General features: G+C 42.2%; 1 protein-coding gene across 3 annotated transcripts in view; it reads left to right on the top strand.

The window, feature by feature from the left end:
* The window catches only part of TPX2 (TPX2 microtubule nucleation factor), a 57,819-nt gene extending 45,839 nt beyond the window's left edge, over positions 1-11,980 (top strand). For 2 of the 3 annotated variants that reach the window (XM_036245519.1, XM_036245517.1), the window contains 6 exons: positions 5,250-5,342; positions 5,620-5,793; positions 6,182-6,328; positions 8,527-8,638; positions 9,308-9,495; positions 11,485-11,980. In XM_036245519.1, coding sequence (XP_036101412.1) covers positions 5,250-5,342; positions 5,620-5,793; positions 6,182-6,328; positions 8,527-8,638; positions 9,308-9,495; positions 11,485-11,595 — 825 coding nt within the window. In that variant the 3' untranslated portion in view covers positions 11,596-11,980. The remainder of the gene's footprint in view (positions 1-5,249; positions 5,343-5,619; positions 5,794-6,181; positions 6,329-8,526; positions 8,639-9,307; positions 9,496-11,484) is intronic. The other variant, XM_036245518.1, reaches the window with a different exon arrangement.
* The last annotated feature ends 3,217 nt before the right edge of the window (positions 11,981-15,197 follow it).

Below are 15,197 nucleotides of genomic sequence, written 5' to 3'. Positions count from 1 at the left end.
TGACACTAGCTGTTTGCAACTCTCCCAAATTTCTAGTGATTTCACTTCAACTCATGGTTTCTAGAGAAGCAAAGCATAGGAGACATTTGATGTGTTCTCTTTTACCCTCTTTATTTTTTAGAAAGGGAGGCTGTGAGAAGAGGAATGTGGCTTGCCCATTTTTGAAAGGTGATGGCAGAACTGAGATTAGGTCTCTTAACTTCTAGTCTTGAACTTTTATAGTAGCACAGACTGCCTCCCAGAGCTCAGATGCAGCTTGTCTGCCTTCCCCTGTTGTTCCCCATTCATGTTGTCTGGGTGCTTAGGCTTGCTGTCTCTGTGTCCTTACTGTGTTTCTAATGCTCTCCCGCCTGTGGCTGATAGGTGGCAAGGAGACAACCTGCTTGGGCAGCAGTGGGCCACGAGGCAGAGATGAAATAAGGGCTCTTGGGAGAGAGGTGGAGTGATGAAAGCCTTGAGCTCCAGGGTGTGAAATGTGAACTTGGTGCCGACATCTAGTGGGGGAGCTGGGGCACTGTGGAGGTGGATATGGTATCAGTGAGGCCAGTGAGTAATTTTAGCAGTGATATTTTAGGGATGACTTGGGGAGACCAGCATGCTCCCCCCTCCCCCCCATACCCCCGGAGATAACATTGCTTCCCAGTAATTTCCTAACTGCTCTGGATAGGCCTGAGAACTTATCCCTGGGCACATGGGGGGCATATCCTGCCTTAGGGAGACGTGCTTACCCACATTATACTTTAGTTTCATATTCTACCAAGTTACTTCGGAGCACTTGTGAAAATCATGAAAGAATTGTTTTGTTACTTTTTCATTCTCCTTTCTCCACTAGAATGTGAGTTCCCTGAGAGCAGGGACATGAATATCTGCGTTGTTCCCTTCTCTATCTCCAGAACCTAGCATCACAGCATAGGCACTCCAGTATTGAATAACTGAGTGAATGGCAGTACAAGCTGACATACTCCAGCCCGTGCTTCTAGCCCGTGTTGGACACTTGGAAGACAGAGATGGAATATGAAACAGCCCTGGTCCTCAAAGCTTTCAGTCTGTCTGGCAGAGCAGATTGACATAAACAAATTAATGAACCTTCTGTTCATTCAATTATTATTTCTGCCCTGGCTGGTTTGGCTCAGCAGTTAGAGCGTCGGCCTGCGGACCAGGTAGTCCTGGGTTCCATTTCAGCCAAGGGCACATGCCTTGGTTGGGGTTGTGCAAGTGGCTACCAATCGATCTCTCTCTCTCTCTCTCTCTCTCTCTCTCTCCCCCCCCTCCCACTCTGAAGATAAATGTAAAAATATTCTCAGGTGAGCCCTGGCTGGTTTGGCTTAGTGGTTGGAGCGTTGGCCTGCGGTCCAGAGAGACCCGGTTCAGTTCCTGCTAAGGGTGCGTACCTCAGTTGCAGTTTGTCCCCAGCCCTGGTTGGGTCGTGCAGGTGGCAACCACTCAATGTGTCCCTTTCACGTTGATGTTTCTCTCTCTCTCTTCCTCTCTCTCTCTCCCTCCCACTCTATCTGCACAGAAAGTGGAAAAATGTCCTCGGGTGAGGATAAAAAAAAAAATTCTTGGGTGAGGATTAAAAAACAAACGATTATTTCCTATAGTTGCCTTGGAGAATACAGTGGAATTCAACTGACAACATTCCTGCCTTCAGGGAGCTTATAACTTAAAAAAACCAAAAAACTTAAAATAGCATACAAGAAGCCTCTTTCATTTCTAAAAACCCAGTTGCCTTCTCTTTATTTTTGATTGAGCCCCCAGTTGGCTTTGATTGCAGTAGAGATGGGGTGTGGGTGGATGGTTGCAGCAAAGTTGCTTTTCATAAATCACCTTTCCCTCTCTCCCAACGAATTAAGAGGATTGATCCCACGGGTAAATATCTCTTTCATGGCTTACTTTATAGAGGTTTCCATTGCTTTCCTATTTAAAAGAATTTTATAATTGATTTTAGAGAGAGAGAGAGAGAGAGGAAGGGACATACACACACACACACACACACACACACACTGATTTGTTGTTCATTCATTGATTGCATTATTTTATGACCTGCAACCTTGGTGTATCAGGGTGATGCTCTAACCAACTGAGCTACCCAGCCAGGACCTCCATTGCTTTTCTTTTAAAATGTGTGTCTCTTTGCTGGATGAATTTAGAGAGGGGGAAAAATAGGAAAAGAGGCATTATTTTAGAATGAAATGAGTCCTCAGGTATTTAATTCCAGTACTTTGTTTAATGGAGAAAAACAAATAAAACCCAAGACCTGAAGTCTATCTAATGTGCCTAAGGTTGTAGCAACTGGCATCAGAGCTGGGTGAGAACAGACCTCTGGCTCCCTGTTCAGTATTCTTATTCCCACACATCCTGGGTGTGTTCGAGTAAGAGGCTGGTGTCCACTTGTCTAGAATGTTTGATTTTGTTGTTTTATGGTAAACATTATTTGAAAACCCCATTTCATGGACTTTTGTCACTCAGATTACAAATTCTGCTATATTGGGTTTCACTATGCTAGAGATCATGGCTTTATTTAGGAAACATGTAAGAACTTTCACAGCAGGTTCTGCATTCCCTTTGTAGTGGTCACCTTGGGAGCATATACATTTTTTCCCAGTGATTGATATTATGCAGCGCATTTTGGAAAAGCCACTTGTCTTAGATCCTGTGGCACAGTCTTTTGGATCTCTTTAGTGATGGTAAATCTTCATATTTCAAAGATTAATTTGCTTTTAGAAGCTGGTCTAAAGTTATTTGGAACTAAAACTTCAGAACAGTCCAAGATATAGGTCTGGAAACAGTTTTGTTTAATTAAAAGTAAAGATTGAGTGACTGCCTTGTGTGGCCAAAAAATTGACTTTGAAAGTCACTCTTAAGAAAGACATTCCAAACGAATTTTGAGCAGTTGCAGCATTATTGGAATTAAGAAGTCTCCCAAGATGTAAATTAGAATCCAAGAGTCTTAGAATCCAAGGTATAAATTCTGTTGTTATATTCATTCAACAAACATTTACTGAATGTTTGGCCTTATACTTGCCAAAGTCAGTGTTAGGTGCTAGGGATTGATAGAATACCAGTCCCCACCCTCGAAGCACTCATAGGCCAACACAAGCAGACGAACATCTATATACCCAAGCACCTTGAAGTTCTATATGTGCTATGGTAGGACTATACACAGGGAGAGAGGGATCAGTTCTATAGGTTCTGGGAGTTGGAGAGATCTATTGAAAGGCTTTATAAAGAAGAAATGCTTCAGTGGAGGCTTGAAAACAAGGGTTAAGTACTTTTAAGCAGCTGAGAGAGAGCATGCACAAGGAAAGGTACTAAGTTGAGGACCAGTGTTACATTTTGGCAGCTGCCAGTAGTTCATTGTGTTTGGAGGGTCATGCGTAAGGAGGGGTGAGAGGTAAGGCTGGAGAATCAGGCAGGATACCAGATTATGAAGCACATGTACTTCATGCCAAGGCATTTGTTATATTGTTGTAGGTAGCATTATAGAATTTTGTAAGTAGGAGCCATTAGAGAATTTTAAGTCAGAAAGTAATGTTATCAAATAATGCTTTAGAAAAAGAATTCTGACTGTATGTACAGAGGATGGATTGGAGGAATGAGATGAGAAGCTGAAAAAACGATCAAGAGGCTGGTGAATAGTATAGGCAATTGATGATGTGGCCTGTGGTATGGCAGTGAAGAGTTAGAGAGGAAGCAGAATAGAGAGCTGATGGGGTAACAGAAGCATGTGAGAGAGGATTTTTTAAATTGATCTGGTCATACACTTCATTCAAAACAGCAGCCCAAGAGATAAGATTTTGTAGTTAGTGTTAATTGCCAGAGAATAAATTCTATGAGAATTCAAAGTGTTTATGGAAGGGACATCTTTTTTATTTCGTTTTTAAGGGATTGGAGTATAGAAAGGAAGAGAAACAACAAAATATTGGCATTAGTTTATTTTCTGTTTTGGTATTTTTCATAAATACCAAAAAAAGATTTTGATGGATTTTATTTATACTGAATGTACAACTTAAACTATGTCTTTGTTATTTGCTACTCTTCTATTGTGATAATCCACCTTACCTCTGCCTAAAGGGCCGAGGCGTGCAAGGTCTGCTACTTTGTTTGCCATGCTGAATCCTCCTTAATGGCTTACTGAAGCGGGAGTGTGAGCACCTGAGGGGCTCTTCGGTGGGGCTTGGAGGGAGCGGCACAAAGACTGTCTTATAAACTGAGAAATTGGCAAGCTCTTTCTGTAATTCATATGGAAATGTAACCCAGAATAGCCAAACACTTTGAAAGAGGAAAACCAAAGCTGGAAGATACACATTTCCTGATTTCTAAACCTATAACAAAACTACAATAATGAAGACATTGGCATAAGTATATGCATCTGGATCAGTGGAATAGAATTGAGTGTCCACAAAGAAACCCTCACATTTATGGTCCGTTTTTTTGTTTTTGTTGTTCTTTATTGATTTTTTAGAGAGAGAGGAAGGGAGAAGGAGAGAGAGAGAAACATTGATGAGAGAGAACATCAATTAGCTGTTTCCTGCCTGCCCACTGGGGATTGGGCCCACAGCCTGGGCATCGGGCCCACAACCGGGGCATGTGCCCTGCCTGGGAATCGAACTGGCGACCTCTTGGTACATGGGTTGTTGCTCAACCACTGAGCCACACCAGCTGGGCGGTCAGTTGTTTTTGTTTGTTTTTTTTGACAAAGGTGCCAAGACAATTCAATAGGGAAAGAAGAGTTTTTCAATAAATGGTGCTGGAATAACTGCAGAAGAATAAGTCAGACTATGCCTTAACAGCAACAAATAAATTAATTAGAAATAAATCGTAAACCTACATGTAGGAATCAAAAACTATAAAACTGCTAGGAGAAAACACAGGAGTAAATCTTATGACTTGAATTTGTCACTAGTTTCTTAAAGATATGTCAGAAAAGCAGACATGACAAAAGAAAAAAAAACAAAACAAATTGGACTTCAAAATTAAAAACTTTTGTACTCACAGTACACCATCAAGAAAGTAAAAGACAACCCACAGAGTGAGAGAAAACCTTTGCTGAAAGTATATTTGACGAAAAACATATCCAGAATATAAAAACCTATTACAACTCAATAATGAAAAGCCAACCAAGTTAAAATGTGGGCAAGCCTACAGCACTGTGAGAAAATAAATTTTTTGTGTAAGCCAAAAAAAAAAGGGGTGATTTATCTAGTGGATATTGTTCTGGGATGTCTAATTTTGTTTATTCCTTCCAGGGTGTTCCTGAAAAGAAAGTACTTCCAATCACTCTTCCCAAATCACCAGCCTTTGCATTAAAGAACAGAATCAGAATACCCACCAACGATGAGGTGATTTTCTGGGGAGTTTCTTCTTACTTCTGCATAATCAATCCAAGCATTACTCTTTCTTAAAACTTAATGGAATTCAAAGACAGTCACTCTTGTCTGGAGTTGTCTTTAACAGTGGGCATAAACATTTGATCATGTGTTTTGCAACTACAAGAGCAAAGGAGTTGTTGTGAATCATCTGGCTTGTAGTGGTAATTCTTTGCAACTTATTAGAGGCCTGTCCTCTGAGGAGATGAGAGTGAGCAGTCTTGTTTCTAAACTGCAGTTTTTCTCCTAGGAAGAGGAACCGGTAGTGATAAGAGCTCAACCTGTGCCACATTTTGGGGTGCCTTTTAAGCCCACTATCCCAGAGGCAAAAACTGTGGAAATATGCCCTTTCTCTTTTGATTCTCGAGACAAAGAACGCCAGTTACAGAAGGAGAAGAAAATAAAAGAACTACAGAAAAGGGAGGTAGGTATCTCCATTTCTATAAGTAGCATAACACTATTCCTTGATTCCCCCAAAGATAATCTTTCATGTTGCACTTTTATAAAATCACTGACTTCTGTTGGTCCCCTCATAAGAACCTTATGACGTATAAATAGGGCAAGTAATTTTAATAACCTTTCTGACACAAGGAGGTTAAGTGACTTGCCCGCGATTACATTGCCATTGCTGGCAATATTGGGAGGAAAACAGGTTTCCTTTTAAGCCCATTACTCTTTCTGCTACACCATACTGCTTTGAAAACTGGCCTTTCCTATTTTTTAGATTTAGATTCATCCAAATATTCTGGTGCAGCTATTGCTTTCTGGCTAGAAAGGCCATATCTTAAATCTTATGTTTTCTTTTCTATCAGGTGCCCAAATTCAAGGCACTTCTTTTGCCTGATTTTGACACTGTTAACCTGCCAGAGAAGAAGGTGAAGAATGCAACCCAGATTGAGCCTTTTTGCTTGGAGACTGACAGAAGAGGTGCTATAAAGGCACAGACTTGGAAGCACCAGGTGAGGAATTGGGAAAGCAGCTAAGATATTAATGGCTTGCTTGTTGATTTGTTAGAATGGTTAGACCCACCCCGGTACATTGAAATTCATCGGGAAACTGACACACTGGATTGTTTTCAGAGTTTCCGCCCTAAATTTGGGGTCAGCAAACATTTTCTTTAAAAAAAAAAAAAAAAAAACAGTAAATATGTATTTTAGGTTTTGTAGGCTACATATGATCTCTGTTTTTATATATATATCTATATATAGATATATAGATAGTGCGTGTGTGTGTCAACTCTCTATTTTTTTTTTTAATCCTCATCTGAGGATATTTTTCTATTTATCTTCAGATAGGGTGGGAGGGAGGGAGAGAGGAACATCAACATGAGAGGGACACATCAACTGGTTGGCCTCCGGCACAACCTCAACCAGGGTCGGGGATGAACCACAACTGAGGTACATTCCCTTGACTGGAATCAAACCTGCAACTCTTTGGTCCATAGGCCGACGCTCTAACTGCTGAGCCAAACCAGCCAGGGCTCAACTCTTTAAAACTGTAACAACTATTCTTAGCAGAAAGAGGTTGTAAGCTGGCTGAAGGTTGCTGATCTCAGCTCTAAGTGTTCATCCAGGGAATGTGAGAACTGATCGGCTTTTTTGTATCAGGAGTTTCTTTGTATTAGACTTGTTTATTAAATGTTCACTCAACCCAACTGGTGTGGCTCAATGGATTGAGTGTAGTCCCATGGACTGAGAGGTCCCAGTTTGATTCCCAGTCAGGGCACATGCCCAGGTTTCGGGCTCAATCACCAGTGGGGGACATGCGGGAGACAGCTGACTGATGTTTCTCTCTCTCTCAAATATAAATAAAAACATTAAAAAAAAAGTTCACTTGTTTCTGTTGGTGCTTTGATAAGAAATAGAATGGTGAGCCCCTGTACCTCAAAAGGTGGTAGGTTCAATTCCTGATCAAGGCACATACCCAGGTTGCAGGTTCAAGCCCCAGTTAGGGTGTGTGTAGGAGGGCAACTGATCCATGTTTCTCTCACATTGATGTTTCTCTTTCTCCTTCCCTCTCTCTCTTCCTGTCTCTTAAAATAAAAAAAGAAAAGAAATAGAATGGTGAAACAATATGGTATGCTGTTTTATCAATATTGTGCTATTTGCTCTTTATAAATGACAGGTAGTTGAAAACAATTAATTGATGGTTGGCTGCTTTAATTCGAATCTAATTCTGCCCTATCTGGAAAAAAAGTTTCCTGAATCCATTAAGTTTGTTGGTATTTTTGCATGGTCACTTATCTTAGACTCTGTCCAAAAGGAGCTCTGGGCTGATTTTTGTAGGAAATCATTCCTCTTGAAGACCAAGAAATGTGATTGCTAACATGAATGAGAGTAGGCCTCTTGCTGGTGGTGTTTTCTAGGAAAACTTGGGACTGTTGCTTTGAAAGTACTAGTGAATCTTTCAAGGACTGTGATATGGGGTGTTTATGGGGGGTATTTTTTCATAATAAAAAAACTTTTTAAGTTTTTCAGACATATACAAAAGTAGAATAGTGTAATGAACTTTTATGGACCTGTAACCTGGTTCTATAGTGATCAAAACATAGAAAATCTTATTTCATCTGTATGTCTATCTACTTATCTCTATACTGGATACTTCTACCTACACTGGATTACTTTGAAGCAAACCCTAGATGTCATCTCATTTCATCCAAAAATATTTCAGTGTATATCTTTAAAATATAAGGTTTAAGCTTGGCCAGCATGGTTCAGTGGTTGAGCGTCGACCCAAGCACCAAGAGGTCACCGGTTCAATTCCCAGTCAGGGCACATGCCCAGGATGTGGGCCCAATCCCCAGTGGAGGCATGTAGGAGGCAGCCAGTCGATGTTCTCTCTCATCGATGTCTGTATCTCTCCCTCTCCCTTTCTCTCTTTCTAAAATCAATAAAGAAAAAAAAAAGTTATATGAGGATTTACAACTGTGTGGAGTGTTGCTGCCCCTAATCAAGGGTCAACTGTATCTTAATGATACTTTCTAGTTCTTGGTGGGTTTAGATATTGTCAGTCTGATCTATTCACTGTAAAGGGGGTTTTAACGGGTTTAGATTAAATCATCTGCTGTCTTTGTTGACGAAACAGTTAGAAACATTAGAACTCGGGTCACGGAGGTGGTAAATATGGCAAGTTGTCTGATAGACTTTCTTTCTAATAGCTGGAGGAAGAACTGAAACAGCAGAAGGAAGCAGCTTGTTTCAAGGCTCGTCCAAACACCGTCATCTTCCAGGAGCCCTTTGTTCCCAAGAAAGAGAAAAAATCCTCATCTGGTAGCTACATGTGCTCTTAGATGTGCCTTTGGGAGATTGGGGCAACATTGTCGGACTTCCCAGGGGGGTGGGGAAGTTCCTGGAATTCAGTTTTGCCCGTACAGTGCTGTGTCAACCAGAAGCACTTGCCTGTAGAGGATCTAGTTTTTCTCCCCCTAGACCCAGTCTTTTGCCTTTGTCGAACCCAGCAGCTATGTTGAGTTGCAGAATGTGTTGGGGCCTGATTCATAGAGCAAGAGCCTGGGCAGAGGCAACTGGCATTTTGATAGCAGTTATAGGCTTTGCCCACCTAAAGAGTAACCAGTAAGTGAGGGAGGAAGAGCTAGGACTTCTTTCTGGAGTTCACCCTGAAGCAAGCCTTAGATACAAAACATTTGATTCCTTAAGCACTGAGCGGGTTGTCAGAAAATTGGGATTCTTCCTCTATATCTATCTGTCTCAAAATCATGGTGTGGTTTTGAGCGAGCTGCTTCACCTATGTGGGTCTTGCTTTTCTCCTAATTAGTTGATTACCAGGGGCCCTTCCAACTCATAAAATTTTGACTCCACCTTTGTTTCAATAAGGCCTTTCTACTGCCATGCATGTGTGTGCCTCATGCTGGCTCTGTGGAGGCCGGGTTTAGGCAAGTCCTGCTTGTGTACCAATATTCTCTCTGTTTCTGTACTCAGAGGGCCTTTCTGGTTCTCTAGTTCAGGAACCTTTTCAGTTGGCCACTGAGAAGAGAGCCAAGGAGCGACAAGAGATGGAGAAGAAAATGGCTGAGGTGGAAGCCCAGAGAGTCCAGCAGTTGGAGGAGGCCAGGCAGCAGGAGGAAGAGGAGCAGAAGAAGGAGCTGGCCAGGCTACGGAAAGAACTGGTAAGTGGGCAGCAGGAACGCTGACTAACCCAAGGTTGTCTCTGTTTTGTTTTATCTGTACTTTGTCTTGCCTCAGAAAGGATCTTAGGTGTAAGGTGGCTATAAGGACACGTCAAAGACGAGGGAAAGCAGGAAATCACAGAAATCGAGGGTGGTGACAAAGTGGAGATGTGAATGAGGCTTAAGATGTGTACATTGTAATTCATGTGTCTGCTAAGTTTGAGTCCTAGGCACCAACCTGTGAGTTAAAAAACTCACAGTGTTAGTGAGATGAAAACAAGCTAGTTGTTTTTAAAAAATGCATTTATCCTTAGTATTGAATTCAGACAGAATTTCTTCCAAGGGTCTCCATACGGAGGAAATCATATGGCATAACTGCACACAGTGATGCATTATTTAACTGATTTTTTATTATTTCCTTAAGGCTTAAGAAAAACAATGTATTTTACAATTAGACATGAATGCGTGACTAGGGAAGGACATGAGAATTGGGCAGTAACTGTATTTTCATTTTTCTCTTAATACTTGACTCAGATTCCTTGGAGTTACAGTGCATATCGGTTCACATGACCCTCTGTGCTAACACTAGCATAATGATTTAAATATCAGTTATCCAAAAAGAAAGCTGAATTCACATTAAGAGCCCTTTCACTAGGAGGGCAGCAAGCCACATTAACTGTATCAGTGAGGAAGAAGACAATTTTAGATGGAACTTCGTATGATTAACAAAAGAATAAATACAGAAATACACAAGTTGTTGAGGTTTTGTCAAAGTGCTAAGCCAGCAGCTCGTATGGTGGCTGGCAGAGGTGACTGGCTGTGGGAAGGCTCTAGGGACAAACTTGTTAAAAGGACTAGCTTCTTGGCAAAATTCAAACTACTATTTTCTGATTGAATGAAAGACAAACAAACAATAAAATCCTCACAAAACGAACCTTTTTTCCACCCTCAGGTTCTTTGATTTTTCTTCAACACTTCGTACCTGTTTCTTGCGTTTGTCTCCAGCAGGGAACTGTTTCTTACAGCGAGTCTCAGCATAGGCTGCTAGCACAGTTCTGTCAGCACTAGTTAGCTCTCTATACCTGGCTTGATTTAGGCTGCCCAGAGAATGGATGGGACCAGGCATTCTGCCAGCACCCTTCCTAGTTGTTGTTTTTGTCTGTGCCTTTGGTGAATATTAAGACTCAGTAAGCTGCCCTGGCCGGTTTGGCTCAGCGGTTAGAGCATTGGCCTGCGGTCCGGAGAGACCCGGGTTCGGTTCCCGCTAAGGGCACATCCTTCGGTTGCAGTTTGTCCCCGGCCCTGGTTGGTCGTGCGGGTGGCAGCCACTCGATGTGTCCCTTTCACGTCGATGTTTCTCTCTCTCTCTCTCTTCCTCTCTCTCCCTCCCACTCTATCTGTACAAAAAATGGAAAAATGTCCTCGGGTGAGGATAAAAAAAAAAAAACTCAGTAAGCTTAAGACTGTACTTTAACCAATTCTTAACATCTGTCTCTTCTCTGCTGCAATTGAGTACAGTACAGTAATAAACACTCAAGCTGGATCTAGGGTTGACATTCTTTTGTTGTTACTTGTCACTCGAAGATATTTGTCCATTGATCTTTTAGAGAGAGTGAAAGGGAGGGAGGGAAAAACAATCGGTTGCCTCCTGCATGACACCGATCTGGCATGTGCCCCTTGACTGGAATCAAACCTGCTATCCTTTGGTCCTCAGGCTGACACTCTAACCACTGAACCAAACCAGCCAGGGCAGGTTTGACATTCTTTTCTGTAAGCTGAGGGATCCAGAAAGACCTGAATAGAAACCTACTTGGGCTCCAAAGTTCATGTGCTTTTCCATTACACTGTGTTGCCCTTTTTTCCACTCTCTTTGAATTAGCGACTGGGATCTGCAAAACTGGACACATGTTTTCTCAAGAAAAATAATAGCTATAAGCATAGTTTTCCAGCATCCTTATCAGTGATAACTTTATTTTCCTTACTTTGCAGGTGCACAAGGCAAACCCAATACGCAAGTACCAGGGGGTGGAGGTAAAGTCAAGTGACCAGCCTCTGACTGTGCCTGTATCTCCCAAGTTCTCCACACGATTCCACTGTTAAACTCAAGTTTGAGCTTCAGACACCACCTGGGAACGAGCTGCTTTTTCCATCAAACCAGGAGCCTTCTTTCTCTGTCACGGGGGCATGGAGAGAACCCATTTCTTCAGACTTATACCTACCTGGGCCTGTCAGAGCATACCTAATAAGTGTGGACTTTAATTTTGTTGAGAATTGTTATCCTGCATTATTGAGGCTAATAATGAGACTCAACTCATACATATCTCGTTCAGACTCCATGTAGTTATTTCCTTTGAACCATCAGTTGACGTTTAAAATGGGTTTTAACTTTGAAGTCTATATCAGCACTAAGTAATTTCTGTTACCCCTTTCCTCCCCCTTTGCCTTTTTTTTTTTCTATTTTAAATCAGAGAATAAAGATAGTTAAATACTGAGATAGGATTTAAGTCATGGCTTCAATGAGGAACAATCAGTATTCAGATTCTTTCCTCTTCTCTGCACAAAATGGAGTTAGAATTAAGAAGTCCTTTGCCAAGTGGGGGAAAGCCGCATCAACTGCACAGCGAGGAAGAAGACTGCGTGGACTGCGGGGAGCCGCACGGCAGCCACCGCTGAGCTTTGGGCAGGGCTGCTGCTCTTCGGGCACATTCTTCCCTTGTGGGTGCTGACAACGGGAGTGCTGTGCACACACGTTCTAAGTCCGCTAGCACCCTGGACTGGAATAAATGTGTTTGTCTTCCCCTCCCTGTTTTTGTTATTTGATGTTTTAAAATTTGTCAAGCCCTTCCGAGGTCACATCTTGTTGGGGAAATGGGTACTTTAAGAGGAAGGTCTAGGAACTTTTAAAAGCACAGGCTCGCCCTGGCTGGTTTGGCTCAGCCGTTAGAGCGTCAGCCTGCAGTCCAGAGAGACCCGGGTTCAGTTCCCGCTAAGGGCATGTACCTAGGTTGCAGTTTGTCCCCGGCCCTGGTTGGGTTGTGTGGGTGACAGCCACTCGATGTGTCCCTTTCATGTTGATGTTTCTCTCTCTCTCTCTCCCTCTCTCTCCTGCTCTGTCTGAAAAAAAATGGAAAAATGTCCTCAGGTAAGGATTTAAAAAAACAACACACACACAGGCTCTGGCCCGGCTGGTGTGGCTCAGTGGTTGAGCCTAAACCCATGCACCAAGAGGTCACCGGTTCAATTCCCAGTCAGGACACATGCCCAGGTTGTGGGCCCGATCCCCAGTGGGGGGCATGCAGGAGGCGGCCAGTTGATGTTCTCTCTCATTGAAGTTTTTGTCTCTCTCCCTCTCCTTTCCTCTCTCTCTCAAAATAAAGAAAAAAAATTTTTTTTAATAAAAGCACAGGCTATGTCCCTAATGAAAGTGCTTTATGACTCTTCTGTCATATGTCAGAATATCCTTCCATATTTGTTGACTTCCTCCCAGGAACCACTCTGGAAGGCAATGCTGTATGTTATGCTTTTGCATAACTGTGTCTTCTTCCCTAAATGTGCTTTTTCTCACCTGGTAAACTCTTCCTTATAAGACTCAGCTCAAGCAAAATCTTCTTTATAAACCCTTCCTCGACCATCTGACCTGCTCAGATAAGGATGATCACTTATTTTCCAGTGCCTCCCAGATGCTTCTTGTGTAGATACAGAGTACAGCGATTACACCACTGAGTTACTTGTACTTGTTTTTACAAACTAGGAGAGACACATCTAAAATTATTTTAGTAAGCTATTTCTCATAGCTGGCACAGAATTTGCGAGATCCATGTTAAATAGTATCTTTTCTTTTAGACTTGACATTATTTATGAACTCTGCTCTATCCAGTCATATTATGCTCAGGCCAGTCCTGGGCACCATAAAAAACAACAAACCTATTTTATATTCCTTTTGTTTATTCATTCAATGAGCATTCTGTACGAGCCATTGTAGATTCAGCAAGATATGATTTGCAGATCCCTGGGCCTCCTGCAGCCCCACAAACTGAGGCAAAATATGGTTCCTTTATTTACTTCCTAGATGTATATGGTATACAGTTCAAGAACTACTTATGTTGTTCATTTAACAAATAATTTGGTGCCAACTGCATATAACTTGGCATTGTGCTAGTCTCTGGGAATATAGCAGTGAACAAAAACTGAGGACCTTGTCTTCATGGAGATTTTACGAGGGGAGACAGACAAGTAACTGTCCTGTTCTGTCAAGTGATACATATTTCCCTGGCTGTTGCTATGTGGAGAATAGACTGGGGCGGGGAGCTGCAGCAAGTGAAATAGACGGAGGTCGAGGAGTTTCTTGCCGTTGTCCAGGTGAGAGCTGATAGTGGTTTGGGCTTGCATGGTAGTAGTGGAGGTGGTGAGAAATGGTTGGATTTGGAATGGATTTTGAAGCTGTAACTGACAAGACTTGTTAACAGATTGGATGTGGAGAGTAAGAGGAAGGGGAGTTAAGGAGGGCACCCAGGTATTAGCCCCAAACAGAGACAGAGTTCTCCATCCCTTGTAATCTGAGAAATTCACTTCTACCCCAGTCCTCACATCTCTCGTGGATTCTCTGGGGGGCTTCATTTTCTTTTTCTGGTCATCTCGCTTTGGTTTTTATTTATATTCGTCTCTTGATCCCCTTTCTGTCCTGTGTAGTTTTTCTTCCTACCAATACCAGCCTTTCCCCTTCTAATAGTTTACTATCATTCATATATTTTCATCTGGTGTAACTTTTTTTTGGTGTCCATTTTTTGGTTTTGGTTTCAGAATAAATCTGGCCCTCAAGTTGAGGGTTTTGGATAGAGCATTATTGAGGATTATGGACCTGTGGGATCCTTTCATCCCATTTGCTTCATTCTGGATTACCACCTCCAGAAACACCCATGTCAGAGTGGTAATGTGTGATGGTCTTTTAGAGGCAACAAAGAGGGATTACATTACTTCCGAGCAGATAGCTTGAAACGGAGACGCAGGTGTCCATTGCCTCTTGCTTCCGAGAATTTCTGTTTTCCAGTGGCTCTCTCTTCTCCTCAGCACAGTCTGTCTAATATTGAGTCCTCTCTCTGGACTACCTCACCTGACCTTCATTTTTGTAGTACGACTCCCATTTCCCCTAAATCTCAATTTCTCCACTTTTACAGAGAAACTCAGGTTCTTGATCCTTCAGGCCATGGCCAGAAGGAGCCTCTCAACACCCAGTGCAATTTTTCCTAACAAAGAACATGCTCTCAGATAGAAATTTACTGATTTCCGAGAAATCTGGCTGTCACACTGCTTGGCAATTTTGCAAAGTTCCTAGCACACATGCATTGTTGGGATTCCCACAATTTCTGGGAAGAACTCTGTTTTCTGCATTGTTTTGACTTGGTCATGGTTTCCCATTGCTAATAGTCCTATGCTAATTTACACTTAGAAGAAGATTATTCTCTTTTTTAGTTTTAGTATATTTTTATTGATTTTTTTTAGAGAGAGAACCATCGATGTGAGAGAAACATCGATCAGCTCCCTCCTGCACACCCCCTACTGGGGATTGAGCCCACAACCCGGGTATGTGCCCTGACCAGGAATCGAACTGGGACCTCTCAGTCCATGGGACCATGCTCAGTCTACTGATCCATAGCTGCCAGGCTTATTGTTCACTCAACTTTGGCTGATTGTTTTGTTCTTGT

Source organism: Molossus molossus, unplaced genomic scaffold (assembly GCF_014108415.1).
Source record: "Molossus molossus isolate mMolMol1 unplaced genomic scaffold, mMolMol1.p scaffold_m16_p_6, whole genome shotgun sequence".
In the NCBI taxonomy this organism is placed as follows: domain Eukaryota; kingdom Metazoa; phylum Chordata; class Mammalia; order Chiroptera; family Molossidae; genus Molossus; species Molossus molossus.
This window is presented reverse-complemented; position numbering and strand designations above follow the sequence as displayed.